We start from the raw sequence: 18,011 nt of genomic DNA, 5'->3' as shown, positions 1-18,011 counted from the left end.
GTGGTGGTAGCGAGGGGGAGTGGTGAAGAAAGACTGAGGGATGAAATAAAAGAAGGTAGAGAATGAAGAAGAATGAAGGAAGTGGGAAAAAAAGGAGAGAGAGAGAGAAAGAGAGAGAGGAGGGAGAGAGTGGATGGTCTCTGATGTTGCCTTGCTGCCGGTGTGTTGTGGGCTTGTATAATATAATTACTCCCATGTCTCTGAGCTGATGTCATTCTGCGATAGTGTGAGGATGACAGTATCTCTGCTTCTGTGAGGCAGTGGAGATGATAGCTGCCCCGATAAGGATCTGAGTACATGTTCCTCTGCTCTAGAGGGAGCACAGGCAGTTATTGACCCAGGAACGGGAGTTCATTCTCCTTTTCCTCTGATGTGTGAGAACACAAACACCCTCTTTTTATTTGTTTGTGCTTTAGGTCTTTAACCCACTTGCATCTTTTGATACACGCTTGCGCGCTCCCTTCTCCTTCACTTCCGTCCTCCTTACTTTATCTTCTCTCCGACAACTCTGCCTAATCCACCCCCAGTTTTGTCGTCGGTCCGCAGAACCCATCCAAGCAGACAGAGTGGGCAGCCTTTTGCGCCTGCAGTGGTCTGTGTGGTTTCGGTGGCGACTGGGCTATGGTTGGCATGAAGGGAAATGAGACCTGACTGTGCGTGCGGTGGGCAGCAAGGGGTCAGCTGAGTAATGTGTCTGGTTTCGGATTAGAGACTGGGGAGATGGAGGGGGAGAGATGAAAAAACGAATCCCCTGCTTTGACTCAAGGGGATTTCTGCATCCATCACATGCAGACGTCCTGGATGAGTTTGAGTCAAGGAGCTCTTTACCCATAGGGCAATCGGTGAATCATCATCAACAGCAGCGTCTTTGCTGCCATTTCCCTGTTTCTTGTTCATCGTGTCTGTCTGTCTGTTTACACCTCTGGCTTTCCTGTTTAAAGTTTATTTGTTTTTTTTGTTTTCTTTCTATTTCTTTAAAAAAATACTTGAAATGATAAGTTGTCTGGTCAATCTTTGCTGCTCGTGTTACATCTATGTGACATCTTACAAGTGATTTTGCACAGAAATGGAAGAAAGCTTATCATAACTAAACTGCATAATTTTCCAATGTGTATCGACGATTTCACGCATACACAGCTGTTAACCTTGCAGAATATAGTGGCATATTGTAATAGGATAATGTCACTGTGACATTGGCAGACTATGCCAGATGCCTAAAAAAACAGAATGGCATTAGGTTGTATGAAACATTAATGATTCTCACGGACGGAATTTGATTTAACAGTGCAATACATCCAAATGCGAGTATGACAGACAATGTAATGTGTAGAGAAACGACATAATCATATTCAAAATGACAGGGCATGACAGAAAATATGCATTCGTGAAAAGGTTATCAAAATATAGAAATGATACATGTGTGCAAAGTAGTGTGGAAATGAGAGGAACAAGGAAAGATCTTATGTGAAAGAGTGCATTATAGAATATGTAAAATAGGCTTGTTTCCACATTAACTGCATGTTTTCCTGCAGATGTGTACGGCAGACAAGAAGCGTGGAGAAGTGATGCAGCTGGTGTGCAGGTCATGGTGTTAAGGATGCTAATGAAAGAGCTTAAAGAGTTCTCCACAGTCCAGTCTGATTGACTCTATAAACGTCTCATAATTCCCAGGTGAACGACCTGAAAAACAGAAGAAAAAAAAATAGAAATCAATTGAAATAAATAAAGTGGAGATCAAAAATAAAAATGCCCAATTATTTATTTAAAAAAAATAAAAATAAAAATCTAATCAGAATTGAGTTCAGTCACCCTGGAGAAGCCTCATTCTCTGTCATCATAATGAAGCAGCAGCTATCTCTGTGCCAGTCAGGCTTATATATGCACACACGCATGCACATTCACTATGCACACTAGTTCACTGCACACAAAGAGCAGCACTCTCCCAAATCGTCTTTCATCTCTTTGATCACTTCGAATCATTGTCACAACCAAAGAGTGTGAACGTGGTTAGTTGAAGCAATATGCAAATTTGCGCTCATTTATATAGTGTAACATATCATTGGTTAGAGTTTGAAATGGGTCATAAAGGGAAATATGCACTGGGAAGGTATAAAAATATAATTGTCCAGACTTGGTTCCAACAGTGCGGTGATAACCCGATGGGCTAATTGGTTCTGTGAAAGGTCAAAGGAGAAAAAAAAACAGAAGATGGAGGGTGAAATCTTTCAGCCTTTACTTCCTGATGACCTCAACCACAGGGGAAGCGAAAGAGGATGGGTTTCTGTGGCAGGCAGCCTGCAGAGGACGAAAATGTATGATTGTCATTGATCATCCGATCGATAATAAGCCTCTACTTCAATTTCACACGAATTCACGACTGAACTCATGCTTTTCTACGTGGGTGGTTTGATTGACAGTGTTATAATTATTTCTCAGCTTGCAAATCTTTACCTAGAAATTTTATATATGTTCATGCATGCTGGCTTAATGATGGCCTCATAAAAAATAATAATAAAAAAAAAATTAAAGGTTTTAAGAAGTGAATGGCTGCCCTGTTCTACAATAGAAGGCCTCAATATGAACCAACCATGTCATAACTATTCTTTTTTTTGTAATTTACAATTGCTCACCTGCAGCAGAGTGGCAACAGAAAGAAAGCTGCCCCCTAATCCACTCTAATAGGATTGTGTGGGATTTCACCATCCTCATTGCTTCTTCCATCTCTTAGTGCCTCAGGCCTGCTGGCAAGAGCTGATAAAAACACGCTTGCCTAACACCTAAGTGCAAGCTAATATTAGCATATATTTTGAAACATAGTGTAGAAATACAATGCATACCCACGCACGTTTCTTTTTTTCCTCTGTTATTTATTTATTTATTTATCAGTAGATACATGGCATCAGTGTGAGATAGAGGACACCACAGGTTTTTTATGCTGTTCCTACATTGCTTGTTGATAAGGGGGAGGCAGAGCTGTGTATAAATCGCAAAGGCAGTCATTGTGCTGCACGACAAAACTCTCACTCACCTCGGCACATCAGCGCATGCGCTGTAGAATTCTATCTCCTCTTCTTGATCATCTCCAGAACTATTATTTTTTTATTTTTAAGAAACGCAGCTAATTAAATAATATCTCACCACTTAGTAGAGGCTTACTTACAAAGTGAGGCTACTCAGAAATAGGCAAGGCGGATGTTTAATCCCGCAATTAAGGCCAAGGCGCGCTTGTTGTCTCCTGGGTACGGCTCACAAAATGGAGTAAACAGTAAAAATGAGGCAGTGTCAAGCAAGGACAACATGAAAATGAGACACATTAGCATGAGGAATAGGCTCGCTTCAGGTTATATCAAAATGTATGGAACGCATTTTTAACCTCATACTGTTATGTTTTCTAATAGATGTGATCTTTCGTAACACATTACTTGTCCATTTGCAGATTTATGTAAAATGAAAACCATATATGTTGTATTGTATGTGCCAAACTGAATGCATCAAACAATGTCTGATTTTTGTTTTTGAAGTGTATTTTGCACCACTACCTACTATACATGTACGTGGTTTGGGGCTAAACAGTGATTTCTAAAGAATTAGGACGGTGGAGAGTTGTTTTTTTTGTTTGTTTTTTACCTGATATTTTCCCTTAAATGTATACGTAGGTGGAGATGTGAACGTAGTAAATAATTTCAAAGAAAGCCCTACAGTGGCACAAGCAATTTGTAATTGTGCAGGTCTAGTATAGATTGCTCGATCTATGAATAGTGCTAATGTTGAGTACGCTCAGTAAAGCACAGTAGCTCTGCCTTGATCTTATAGCAGCTTCTTTGTAAGAGCAGTATTTGTGCTGAGGCAGGTTGGTCTGCATATGGTGATGGGCAGCCAGAGTTGTCTCTAGTCTCAGATCAGAGCTTTGGCCCTGGACTTGGTTTTCTGCCTCACTTCCACTGTGTAATTATCCCCCACACTTGTCTTTTTCAGTAATTAGAACTGCAGTCATACTCCACATCTGTTGGCTCCCTAACAGAGAAGACAACAGCTTCTAGAGACCATTTGGTGGCTGTGATGTTTGGTACATGCTAGCTGCACATACACACTGAAACTAAGTAACGTGATGATGCCTGATGGCGTGTAATCAGTCAAAGTGGCTTTTAACTGGGAATGAAAAAGCAGAAAATCGACTGATGTTTGATTTTATTTAAGTCTAACTTTGATATGTGTGTTGGCTGGCACACAAATTAAGCGCTGGGTGTAGAAAAATCTAATCAACAAATTGCTGGCAAACAAAATGGCTGACCTGAACTGAGAGAAAGGGAGCATTGTGTCCGAAGAGCAAATGAGGCAAGTGATGATGAGAGAGTAAATTAGAAGCTGTCGATACTGTGAGACACCTCTATCAGAGCCAAGGCTGTTGGCTGGGGAGGCAGATATGCAGCTGGTCGGGGTAACAAAGGGCCCGTTTGGTGTATTGCTCCATTAAGACACTGGGTCTTGTCAGCTCTGCCTGGATGGGCTATTTTGCTCCACAAGGCAGGGGCTCATGTATCACTTAGGGCTTAGGGGAAGTGAGCATGGCGGAGGAGGGGGCAGAAGGGTGTGAGTGACACTGGTCGACTGAGCATTCATGGCGTAATGTTATCAGCCCATGGGGCAGAACTTTACCTCAACCATGAATTGATGGTCTCCTGCCATGAAGAGGGAGGGTGCTTGGTATGGCTACCCCGGGGCCCCGTCATGATGAGGTGAAGCTTTATCTCTTCAGAGCAGTGTGAGGATGAAATATGGTGAAGTACTGCAACAGTATGATGCCGGGGCAGATTTCTTGAGAATTTCTGTCAAATTGCAGATTGTATCAGTGTAGGCCCTAAACTGATACAATCTGAAGTTCGACAGAGTTTAGAGTTGAGCCCTAAAGTTTAGGGCTGCTAAAACTTTAGGTGTGGAGGTCTTGATAAAAATCTGACATGCTATATGTACTGTATGTCAGAGGAGACTTTTGCTGACTTTTGTGTATGAATTAGGGTCCAATTACTGTAAACACTTTTTGTTTTGTACGAACATTCTTAAGTTCAGCTGAATCTAATAGATAGCCAGATCAATTAGGTATCTTCCAAAGTTAGCCTCCCCCCCCTGGTTAAAAAAAAATCAAGCCACAGTCAGAACACTGCTGTCAAAAAGTTGCACCTGTAACCACACCCAGCAGTGATGTCACAGGATCCTGGGCTACACTACTGTGCATCACTGCAACGAGGTGAAACCACTGGAGGTCCACGAAGACAAGATTTCAGGTGACAGACTTGAAAAAAATCTCATCCTTCAGATATGCAGTGAGGTTTGATAAAGTAGAAACTGTGTTTCTGCTATTGCTCCTTGCAGTAAAACATGAAACTACTTTGTAATCAACTCTTTTTCTAGCGCAAATCTTTATCTCGCTCCGTTCCACCCCCTCCTCCCTCTTTGATGTGGTCATGTTGTACTGTACTCGCCTTGAGGTCTTAAGTGCCCCTATGTTTTCTCCCCGCCTCTCTTTCTCTCTCTCTCTCTCTCCCCCTCTCTCTCCCACCGTGTTTATTAGGTTTTGCTGCTCCTATGATTTTGGAGCCAGCATCTTATACCCTTTAATAAGGATGACCAATCATGGGGGCAAGCAGCAATGCCCCACTTTTAGTCTCCACTTAATTTAATTATGTCAAATTAGAAAAGCAGGGAGAGGGTGGGATGGGGGGGTTAATCCTTTGCAGCTTATGACAGCAGGTTGGACACTGTCAGCTGTCCTATGCAGAAATGCTGCTTTGGGATTGTGTTCATTCAGAGGGAGCTTAAAGCTCATAGGTCACTGGATATAGTTAAAACAATAGTGTGTAAATGAGCTAATTATAATATTTGCCTAGTCTAGCCTAAAGACTGAGGTTGACTCAGATTTTTCCTTTTTTGTTTGTAGCTTTGTTTTTCATTCATGTTTGCTTTGGTCCTAATTAATTTTTATTGAAACAGTTTTAAGCGTGAAAATTATATTTATTCACAATGAACCATATTATTATCAGTAACTCGTTACATTTGCCATCATCGGCATGAATTAAAGTACATGTGCACTATCAGCAAAGGTGAACATAATATCTAAGTCCCAAACAGCACATATAATAGTGGTGAAGATTAAGTCTCTGGGCAATGAACTGTAAAAGTTTATATCGACTGTGCTGTATATATGCCAATATGGCCAGACTTATTAAGCCAACACAAAGTAAGCAGGCAGTTTGGGCTCTGGGTTGATTTAGCACCTCTGTCCACTCTGCTTTCTGCTGACTGCAAAGAGAATAGCTCAGCTCCAGCGCTCTTATAAAGACTGAAGGGGGGATTTATCACTTAAAAAAAGAAAAAAAAAAAAAAACGTGTATGGAAGCTAAGCAGAACATCTCAGCATGTGCAGTGTACAGTCTTATGTTATGGTTTAGTTTCATGAATGTGCAGTGTACAGTCTTATGTTATGGTTTAGTTTCATGACAGAACTTCAGCAGTTATAGACAATTTTGCAGAATTGCTCAGTTTCAGCTCTATGCTCGCACAATACATGTTTACGCTCTGCACAATAGCAAGATTGCACTGATGTATAAAATGGGATGCTCGCACAATACAGCAGTCAGGTGTTTTTATCTTATTGAGGGAATAATTCAGACGCCAACGTTTGCTGTCATTTCAGTAGTATGTTGTACAGAATTGCCTGCTGGTTCTGTTCTAACTGCCTATCCCATTATAAGGGAGGCAGTGTTGTGCTGAGAGAGGATTAAGACAAGTCAACAATCCATAGCCCCTTTTAGTCTCCCAAAGGGCTGCTCACACACCAGTGAAGATAGAGAATAGCATTTTCCAGGAGCAAAGCTTGAGAGCAAGCTTTAAATTGTTGAAAGAACCTTGCTGTGCTGCGATGGAACAATGAACAGATATAGAAATAGAGATTGGGCTGAGGTGGGGTTTGGGCGGGAGTAGCCATAAGGGTCTACAGTAGCAGTATCCAATATACTATCACTATCACTATCACTATTACTCTCCAGCTACATTTTCCTCATTTGTATCTACGGGCTACCAGAGGCTGTGATTTAATTGTTGACTCCAAACAAACAGAGGAACAATTGTGCACAATTCATATTTTTAGAGCTGCTGTTCACTACACTTAATGATTCCAGAGGCTGCCAGTCAAAGTTGACAGGCAATTAATCACCTCAAAGCATTTGATTATGTCAGCTCGAAAAGTGACACAGAGACAGGGAGGTCTCTTATTCCTGTAGGCATCTTTTTTTTTTTTTTTAAAGAAACATTGGCATTGCTTTAATCATGAACATTGTAAAGAAAATTATTAAAAATAATTATCATGACTTGTTTTTAATTAATCACTACTACTTCAACACAAAAGCCATACACTCAAATCCAAAGATTTGCAATTAAAAAAGTCAATTGAGATTTCTGAAGAATTATTACTATTTATAATGCCTCCTAACGTGTACGACAGTCACCTTCACGCTGTGAAGCCCTTGTTTTAAGAACACTACAAACTCACCATGAAAACACTTACTGCAGAACTGACTGCAGAAGTCAGCTCAGGACAAAAGGTGGGATAAAAATGGTATTTCAGTGTTGCAGGTTAAACAAAAGGTATAACATGCCTCCATCTATATAATGTGAGGAAGATTATTGCAAGTTATACGCTTTACATCTACCATTGCTGCTTTTCAGCAAAAATGTGAGTAATTCACTTAAAAATGATCATTTGTGCCATTTTCATTGAAATAATTCCCGTCTTGAGTTGACCTCTTTAACCCAGAAATCTTCATGTAAATGTTTTGTTCTAAATACTCAGGGCTCTATTTTTGTCTGTCAGTGGCTCAAGGTGTTATGACCAATGGCAACAGTACATTACTGGTAGATGTGGTTTTCATCATCAGTCAAAGCAGAGAGCCCTGACAGCTCTGATGTACAGTAGAGAGCAGCACGGAAGGGATCTGCCATAAAAACACTCTAAAGAGATGACTTGTGTCCTTGTGCAAAAGGTGCAGAATTGCCTTGAGCGGATATCTAGCACCTCAAATTTAATTAACTTGGGAGGAAGTAACATATTAGGCTACTGTGCAGCTTTGGTGCTAAGAGCTTCGTTGCCAAATGAAAGAAATGGTTCAGTGACACTAGGTGAAGAGCCAAATACAACCGGCAGCCAACTACCGAGGCAGTCTGGGTTTGTGAAAGGTGTACCAGCCTGTTCCTTATTCTTTGTACAGCCACATGTGTATATACTTGGAATGGGAAAAAAATTAAGCTATTTTTTTTCCTGCTTGAGGGAATTACATCAAAGTCAAATTGGCCTACATATCCACAAAAAAGACTGCTTATGGGTGGGATCCATCCATGCACACAAGTTGGTAAAGACATAAAAGTAGCGCAGAACACAACTGCAGTGCAGCGCACACCTTTGACGTGGACTCGGAAAGGTGAACGGGACAAGCACAACTCCCAGGTGGTCCTTAATACCACAACTCCTCTCTCTCCACAGTAAAGTTCATAGCATGTCGCCAGAACACCAAGCAGGCACAGAGAAGAACCCTGACAAAAATGTCACCTCGCCACCACAAAGCCCCACCATGCACCAGGAACAGGAAAGTGCAGTCGTCCTCGCTGTCTTTTTCTAGGAAACATTCTCCGGTGTACCTACAGAAGAGATGTTTTATATTTAGAGCAGCGGCAACGGTGAACAAATCAGAAATAAATTTGTATGAAGGAAATAGTTCCAGTACACTAGTGAGAACAGATTCGTACAAAACTCTTACATACATACATCAAATTGATGTAATATAATCGTTTTATTCTCTCCAAAAGATTTTGAAAGGTATAAAAAAATTTTTATATTCAACAAACTTTTTATTCATTCATTACCACTATCATTATCTACAATAAATAACCAAAAGTAGTTGTATGTTTGAAAACGGATTGAATTCTCTAACATGTTTTTTGGGCAACTTTCCCAAATGAATGAAAAGTACTCTTTGTCCTTGGTTACAACACACGCAGCCATCTGAATTGTGTTTCATTGATCCACATGCATTAAAATAGCTGCAAATGACAAAGAAAGCTATAGATCCTCTATTATAACCTCCATAATCAGTCACTAATGCACAGATCGGTAAAACATGAACGTGAAAGGTCCTTGACATCAAAGCTGAAAGCTGAGATCTCTCTGTACTGCAATTTTTTATTTTTTTTTTTGCCTGATGAAATGACTACAAGGCTGTCTTACGGGAAAATAATATCATTGTAGTTCAGACACATAATCCATTGACATTTAAATAATCAAATCATGTTTTTTCCCTTCTTCCATTATTGCTGGTTCATGTCACAAGAAGTTTGAATAATATTTGTTAAGTTTTGTCTGGTAAGAAGCCTGCAAAGGAATATTACTGTGGCTCAAACAAGAATCTCTAGATTAGATGCATACATGTCATTGTATTGGCATCATTATCTTGTATTATGGGTTGTGATGTACACTTTAATTATGTACTGAGGCTGTGTAAACGTTGCCCATATTAGACTGTCTCTATAATTCAGAGCTTTGTAATCGCTGCCAAGTTAGAACAAGCTGGAAAAACTCGATTTAGCTCATAACACGTTCTTTTTACCCTCACATCTCCTTAACTATTAGACCATTTAATTGTCCCAAAAGATAAAATATAGTGAGAAAGGTAGATCAGGAGGAACGAAAAAATTGATCATGTTGACTCACAATTTTCCATCACGGCACTAAATCTTCTGGAGCATTGATCGGCAATAGCTCCTTTAACAGATACCGATAGTGTTTGATTGGATAATCGTGTCCTCATAAATCGTGGTAATGATTTCTCTAGAAACTGAAATTGTAATCCAATAGACATCATTAAGCTTTGTTTAATTGTGCTCCACCCAAGGGGGAGAAAGAGAAACAGATGAAAGATAAACCCAAATGAAGTTATCCTTATTATAGTTTTGTCCATTTAAATGGTTTGGGAACGAACAACATACAGCGATTTATCTTAATGTTCACCTACTTATGTTCTGTCACAAACAAGTGAAGGTGCTGCACGGATCTTATAGATGTTTAAACTCATTTCCATTCTAAAGATATTCAGCATACGTAAGCATGAACCTGGATAACTGTATGTTAATGTCTAAATGTGAGAAATAAAGAAATAAACATGAGACGATTGGGGAAAAAATAGCTTCTTACTTTGAAGTTCCATTCAAGAGATTCACAGGGATCAAAAACATATATAACTCGACTATATGGCACATCTTGGGGTAATCTATTTTTGCACAGCAGTCATTACGGGAATCCTTGGCAGCAAATAGAAAGAAACACAAGTGCTAGGTGCTGACAGAAAGGGGATCCATAATGTCATCTCTCCTTTTCATATTTCCATCACAACTATGTAATTATGATTGGATTCCTCCGCAGTTTCTCGGCAGAGGTGGTAATATGAGGCTCGTTATGATGGCCGTGTTGGAGGTCAGAGGAAAGACAGTCTGCAGGTCTGACCTTAGCTGAGAAGTATAGTCAAACACGTTTGTGTACCACCCCCACAACTGCTACAATAAGGCACAGAGCCAGTACACATTGCTTTACTCATACCTACCCGCCTCTTTATATGACACTGCACAGTTTATTTAACATACACTGCTTAAAGGCCAGTTTGCTATATGCTGCTACTTCATTCCAGAAAAAAAAATAGATTGGGATACTGAGAAGTTAGTGCCAAGAGGAACACACTGGCTACGTTTGCTATCCTACGGTCTATCATCCCATACACACCTCTTTGGCCAAATGCAGGAGAACTCCTCCTGGGATGGTTGCTACATTTTTAATGAAAGAACAGTGTTTGATCTGCCAATGTTTATCTTCTTTGATGTTAAGTGACACAGCCAAGAGCAGCCAGCTCTCAGTGTAGTCCAACATGAGGACAGATTAATTCATTATCCTTTAACAGGGGAGGCTTGTGGTTGAGGAGTTCATCCTGGAGGTGTGATCATTTGTAATAGCCTAGAGCTCCAATACCCACTCAAAGCACAGTGCACTATGACCTCTTTGGGGAAATGCATGTGAGTGTAGGAGATACAAATGCATGTGGGGATGTGAAGCAAAAAAAAAAAAACTTAATTGCATTCTGCTTTGTGAATCCCATACTGTGTGGTGCTACACCTCTAAGCGCTTTGTATCTCAAACTATCCTCATTACCTACCTAGATGTTGTCCTTTCATTTGTTTCTTTATTAGACGCCGGGTGAATAGGGAATAAACTGAAACTCTTGTCAAACTAAAGAGACAACAAACAGGAAAGTATTTCCAGGACACTACTGTATCTAATGACTACAACAGATCCATATCAGGCCCAGTGTCCCAGGGGAGCACGCAAATAACAAATATGGAGCCAGTGCATAATTACTCCCACCACTGGAGTTATGCAGGCACGTGTCTACTGATTTCATGCCACTGCATCGCTGTGTAGGTGTGCATTAGCCATGTTTCTCCATGTATCTTAATCCTCAACAGTCCCTCAAGGAGTTTATCACCAGTCTTACATATGCGCATGGATTTTAGACTGATCTACCACATATCTAGAACCTTATTAACTGCACCCTCTGCATCCATTTATATAATCTGAACGTCACAGAGGAGATAGTTTTGTTGACCTCTGGTGCTGTGTATCCATTTAGCTCAAGAGTGTCAGTAGCAAGATCTGCACAGCAGTCCTCTGAAATGAGCAATCTTTAAATTATAGTGTTTTTTTGCTGGGGTCACCAACAGTAAATAAGCTGTCACTGGGATAAAGTGGGTGTCAAATCATATGAATAGACAGAGGGGGAAATGTACGCTTAAGGGCCCAGTGAGTTCCAACAGTGACATGGTTTAAAAGAGCTTAATTATAATAAGCTCGAGCATGGAGCAAGTGTTTGGTGGCTTGGGGGGAAACTCAGAGACAGTGACAACCGTCCAGCGTGAGCTACATGAATTGAAGATCGCTCTGTGAAAGGGCCAACATCAGATATGCATTAGTGGTACAAGAAGGGTTTTCAGCGGTAGCCGGCAGACTTCATGAAAAAGAAATGATGCCTGCCTCGTAAATATATTACGCATAATGTCTTTTCCTTTGTAGAAGTCATCAAGCTTCATAACGCTTTATCCATTAGGGGAACAAGAATGCTTACAGTGTTATTTCATTACGTTTTATAAATGCGAGTTATGCTTTATGAAAACGATAAATCCCACCATAGATCTGTATGTCCCGACATCATTTGTTAATCACATTATTGTTAATTAATGATGCAATTCTTTTTAGCTAATGGTTGACAGTATGTATTGACTCAAATGAGGGAACAAAATTGGAAAAGGAACTTGAGAGTAGAGTGACGCACTTTAATCACTGCACTGTGAAGAAACGCCAGGGGGAGGAAAACAACAGAAATATATGAATTAATGCAAAATATATCGATAGTTTTATATCCCTGTGAACTGGTTTACAAGAAAATATTGGAATTACAGTCAGAATGATTTATAATCTATTGTTCAGGCAAGGGCTGTTTAACTCCCTGCCCCTATGAATATTAACACACTCTGTCTCTCTCTCGCTCCCTTGCACTCTCTCGCTGTTTCTCCTTCTCACTCTCAACACGCACACACACACATGTAAATGCATAACACACTAGCAGAGCTCCCTGTCTAATTTTTCATGAAGATAGCTGTTTCTATGCTAATCTGACAGCTGCATTCATTTTCAGGCTTTCTCATAGGCATTTATTTCCCAATCACATACTCATTCGCTCACAATCACACGCACATATCCACACTTTCTCTTTTTCTGTGTCATGGCAAAAATGAATTGAAACACTATCCTAATGAAGGTTTCTAATTGGGGGAAAAATAGGCACTTATTTGATTGAGACAAGTCTGACAGCTTTTAAATGGTGAAATGCTGCATCGCCGGCAAAGCTTCAAAACCCAAGACTGTGACGTACCACTTTTAATAGACTCCCTCCTTTATTAGCAGAGTAGGGCTTTTTTTCAACCGTCATTTTCACTAGGTCAGTGGCATAATGCCGCAAGGCTCCTCCTCACTGAATAGCTAGGTAATTAGAATCACTCTTCCATCTACCAGGTCGTGTTCAAACCTTTCATACGACTGCTAAAGACAATGAGATTATGCAGCGAGACAAGAAATAGTTGGTTTGGAGGTCGTAAGAAGGGCATAATTGGACCAGTCAGTCAATAATGCTGCTGGCTGCGTCTGCCTTTGAGGCTGCTAATGAAGCGGGAGAGATGGGGAGGTGCCCGTTTGGCTCGCTGGGTTACCTGGGCACCGGGGACACGACTGGAAATTTGCTAGCGTTCACTTGTATCTCTTTCTACTAGAGGTGAAACATGCAATAGCAGTAAAACTGAGTTATTGTGCAGCATTATGAGGAAAGCGGCACCAGTACCTGCCTCCCTAATTTCCGCTGAATGTCCCCATACTCACGAATTGACATGAGTGTGCTTAAGCCCTCAGATGGGGCTGAGAGCTCCTCAAGAGTGATGTGTCGCTCAGTGCATCGCAAATTCATTACTCAGCACAATAAAACACTCCAGACTGACGGTGCTCTGTACACACGGCATGGATGCCAGCTTTGCTGCGTTAATAATGTTTTTGTGTTGACACCTGGCACATGGTTGTAAGGGGGAACACACTATTGACGTCTTTTATCTGTTCTTTCTCTGCTTTTTTTTTATCCTCTCTAGCGGGAACAACTTACATATTTGGGCGAGATGGTGGACTGATCACATACACGTGGCCGCCAAATGACCGTCCGAGCACGAGGGCAGACCGGCTCGCCATTGGCTTCAGCACACACCTGAAGGACGCTGTCCTGGTGAGGGTGGATAGCTCCTCTGGTCTTGGCGACTTCTTGAAGCTCCACATTGTAAGTCAAGAACCTATTTATAAACGTTTATACTTTCAGTATATTATTGCACGGTTTACATACATTTACATTTGGATAAAGCCCTGAAAACATACTGAAGTAGGCGGGGTTCAATTGGAAAAAAGATGATGTCACCAGTTAAGTTGTCAATTAAAATCTGTATCAAGCAAATTAACTGAGTTTTAATGAATAATACTTGTTTTTGAGACTTTGTTTCTTATTTAGTCAAGTATTTTTCACATTTTCCAGAAATACTGAAGGTTAAAAGCCAAGTTTTCAGAAGCTTTAAGGGGGATTGTAACTGTATTGAGTTCTATAGCCACAAAAGAGAGAATGGATTCATGGAAAGTACAACATATAGTTTATTGTGTGTTTAGAGAAGGAGACCATGCTTGCTCACCTCTTTTCTCTGTGTAATTGCTGCTGTGTGTGTGTGCAGCAGGAGCTGAGGGAAATGGCGCTGTAATAAGTGCTAGTTCCATACAGTGCATCTCTGACCTGGACAGAGTTCTGCTGGCTACCATATGACCTTCCTCTCGGTAGCACCCAATTACTGACAGTAACATTCACTGGTGAGGGGATGGGGTGCTGTTGGAGCTGCCCAACTAGAGAGAGTGAACACAGCTGAAATATACTTTTACCTTTTTGAATAATTGCTGATGCAAGTTTACTTTTTAAGGATGCTTTTTGTTCTGATGTATTTAATATATGAAAAATATGGTAAATTTGAATGATAGCCATAAGTCAGGATGTAGAAAACCATGAATATGTTTGTGTGTTCTCACCATAGCTAAATGTTTGCAGGAGTGGCTGAACATAACAAATGAATGTCACAGAAAATAACATATTTCTTTAATTTAAATAGACCAGAGGCATCTAAAAGTGAGACTACATGTCTACATGTGCATCCACAGATGCATTTATTCAGAAATGACACTGGTTTCTGCACTGCCTGGAGGCTTTTTGCCTGTAAATCCAGTATGATCTTATTTTGTCAGAACGAATCTCCGTGTTCTCGTGTGCACACAGAGCAACTAACCCTCTATCGACTTGCGGAGGTAAGAGGATAAAAACACTTGTGCAGAGAACATACTGAAAGGTCCTCAATTTCAGGATGGGTAAAAAAATGGCAAACTCAGCGGTTATCAGCATATATAATTTTTTATTTTCTTTTTCTATTTTTTTCTTTTCAGTATTTTAGCCTGCTAAGCTTGTTGCAGGTTTGATGATTTGGATGATATTGTTAATCCTGCTTTAATATTATTTTTGTGCAGGTTTTAGTTTTAACTACTGAAAATACATCTGTCAATTGTTTATTCTAAACATGAAATACACGTGTGCATGTAAGCGGCCGTAGGAGTGCACGTATCTGAGGTAGCTGAAAATACATTCCCACGCGCATGACAACATTGATGCTGTGTGCACACCATACACACACACACAAACAGTAAAGCTACTGTACAGACTACCACACATGCACAAACATGGAATTGGTCTTGAAGTTTGTCTCAACCCAAGCTGCCTACACACACAGTAAGCACACCATGACATAAGCAGGCCCATCCTGAGGACATTAGGCAGCCATGATGTTTTTATGAGACACTTCTGTACTAGCTCTGCATGGAATTGCTTTTTTGTCATGTTTTTTTTTTCTCCCAAGCCTTGGGCCAAGTGATTCCTTTGCCCTTATTTTAATTGAGGAGTATCCAGGTAATTTAAAAGGATGCAACCTTTTTCATGCACACCATTCATTATCTAATGCTGCGCAGGGACGCACACAAGGTGTTCAAAAGAACGTAAATTGGACTGTAGGTGTAAAAGGACAGATACTGTATGCTCAGTCAGATGTGCAAACACTCCACGACGACCCTCTGCAGCTTTCTGGGCTCCTGTCCACCTGCTCAGAAACACCTGAACAGGGATGAAACAGGCAAGCTTTTCTTTATACATCGTTTTCATGTGAGTGATGAAAAATGTCTTCTCTAACGATTTGCATAAACTGGGCTCCTTTTCAACTTAAATGCACAACAGGGCTTTGCTCGGTAGCTCATTCCAGTTCAGTACTGAATTAATATACATACAAATTTGCTCACTTGCTTGTACATCATGCACACTGCTAAAACTTATTCCTGAGCTATTCAAATATGATGTTGTTAATTCCCATCCAGTCCTTGATCAGAAGTAAAGGTGAATTCCTAGAAATACCATGCAGCCTGGGCAATGCACACTTAATAGGTAGCTGTAGCATGGTAGCACCTTGAAAAGCTGTGTGTGCCACACATTATACTCTTATTTATGTGTCCACTCTCGAACTATCAAGAGAAGACAGGGGTCATGTCTTAGTGTTTCAGGTTCACCTTGAACTGGAGGTTTACAGACATGGTCTAACAAGGCAGAGAGTTCATGCAGCTTACTACAGATGCATGCGTTGCCTTGTTGATGATATGTGAAGCATTCCATTGACATTTTACACAGAGAAAATGTTGATAAGGCATGTTCTTACCGCAGGGGCAGTGGGTTGTGAGAATCCCCTCTCCTCTCGCATCAGCAGTCACTCTGAATGCTTCGTCTTATTTATTTATGTCCGCACATTAATCTGGGGGCTTTGTGAAATGTTGCATTTCATTAGAAAATGAGAGAAAAGAAAGAGAAGCGTTTTAAAGAGACAGAGAAGAGGCATGAACTGGGGCATGGAGGTCATGGTCTTGATATTTGTTCATAGTTATTTAACATAACAAAAACTAGAACTGTATTATTTGTAAGATTTCTGCCCTGTGTGCAATAGTGTTTTGCCTAACTATTAGTTATAAATGTATCACATTAAAAATAGTCAATCAAATAATGTTCACTGGCAAAATTCTTATGTATATTGAAGTGTGTCTTAAAAGATTTGTATTACTGACTGTAATGTTAAATTGTCATAAGGGATATTTTAAGTTTTGTGCTGCAGCCAAATGAAAGAACAGCAGGAAATTAAATCAAAATGTATTATGAAATTGGAATACTTATGATAAAAACCCTCTAGATATGTGTTTCACGCTTCTGTCTTCTCCTTGTTAATTACAGTGGAAAGGACGTGCTTTACAGCACTCCATTAAACACAATGAGCTATGCAAAATTGCCACTTTGATGCATTTCTTTTGCAAGAAAAACCAGTGAGAGCCAGTCACCTGCCTTACCTGGTTGAACCGTACCCTTAGTGGCTTACACTGTAAAATGAAATAACAATATAATAAAATAACTTTAAATCAATTACAACATTTAATCAGGAGTAGGTTTTAGCTCACAGTGGCCAAATTGTTTCATTTTCTATAGTAAAATGAGCGTAACCATTCAATAAGTATAACAAACTGCTGATAACCATTATTGAATATGAACAGTATTAACCAAATTTGGAGTTGTTGATGCATTCTTTCCAAACAGTGTATTAAGGCTGATTCCCAGTGTATTCCCCTTATTCCGTTCTGTTACCTCTGAGCAGAAATGTCTTAGGAGTGTATCTTCAGCTATATGAGATGGGATTATACCAGATTTCAGTATTTACCCCCCTCCTTCTCCATCCTCTACATCCCTCACCCCCCCTAATCTCCTGCTCCCATTTCATGATGACAGGAAACCCAGCGGGGCTTGAAGGACGCCATCTCAGCTCACACTCTCAAGAGGGAATTTTTCTGAGTAATATGTGGAGACTATGATTTAAATTCACCTCAAAGGAATTGTGATCCTTCCTCCGCCTCCTCTTTCTATCGCAGATAAAGACAATGACTGTGAAGTCAGTGAACCATCAAATGTACGACAATCACTTTCCTCAGGCTCATTACTGTAGCGCACATGGAAAGAGGACTAGATTCATAATAATGCCTCTGCTGCTTCTCCAATTATGATGATTCTTCACAATCCCTTTCACTTTTTCAAAGGTGAAGCATATTCATGAGGCTACATGGACAAGTTTCCCATGTGGATTTAAGACTGCACATGATAGTGTGCCCTGGCAAAGTATCCAAGTAATAAATATATATAATTAATTTCACCGTAGCTGAAATCCTAGTC

At 40.3% G+C, this 18,011-nt stretch overlaps 1 protein-coding gene across 33 annotated transcripts in view; it reads left to right on the top strand.

The window, feature by feature from the left end:
• Positions 1 to 18,011, top strand: part of LOC104918691 (neurexin-1a) — a 239,659-nt gene that overhangs the window by 142,122 nt on the left and 79,526 nt on the right. For all 33 annotated transcript variants that reach the window (XM_027272888.1, XM_027272825.1, XM_027272878.1 and 30 more), the window contains one exon: positions 13,780 to 13,961. In XM_027272888.1, coding sequence (XP_027128689.1) covers positions 13,780 to 13,961 — 182 coding nt within the window. The remainder of the gene's footprint in view (positions 1 to 13,779; positions 13,962 to 18,011) is intronic.

This window comes from Larimichthys crocea, chromosome III, assembly GCF_000972845.2.
Source record: "Larimichthys crocea isolate SSNF chromosome III, L_crocea_2.0, whole genome shotgun sequence".
NCBI lineage: Eukaryota > Metazoa > Chordata > Actinopteri > Sciaenidae > Larimichthys > Larimichthys crocea.
Note: the sequence above shows the minus strand (reverse complement) of the source record. Positions and strands in the feature narration are given on the sequence as shown.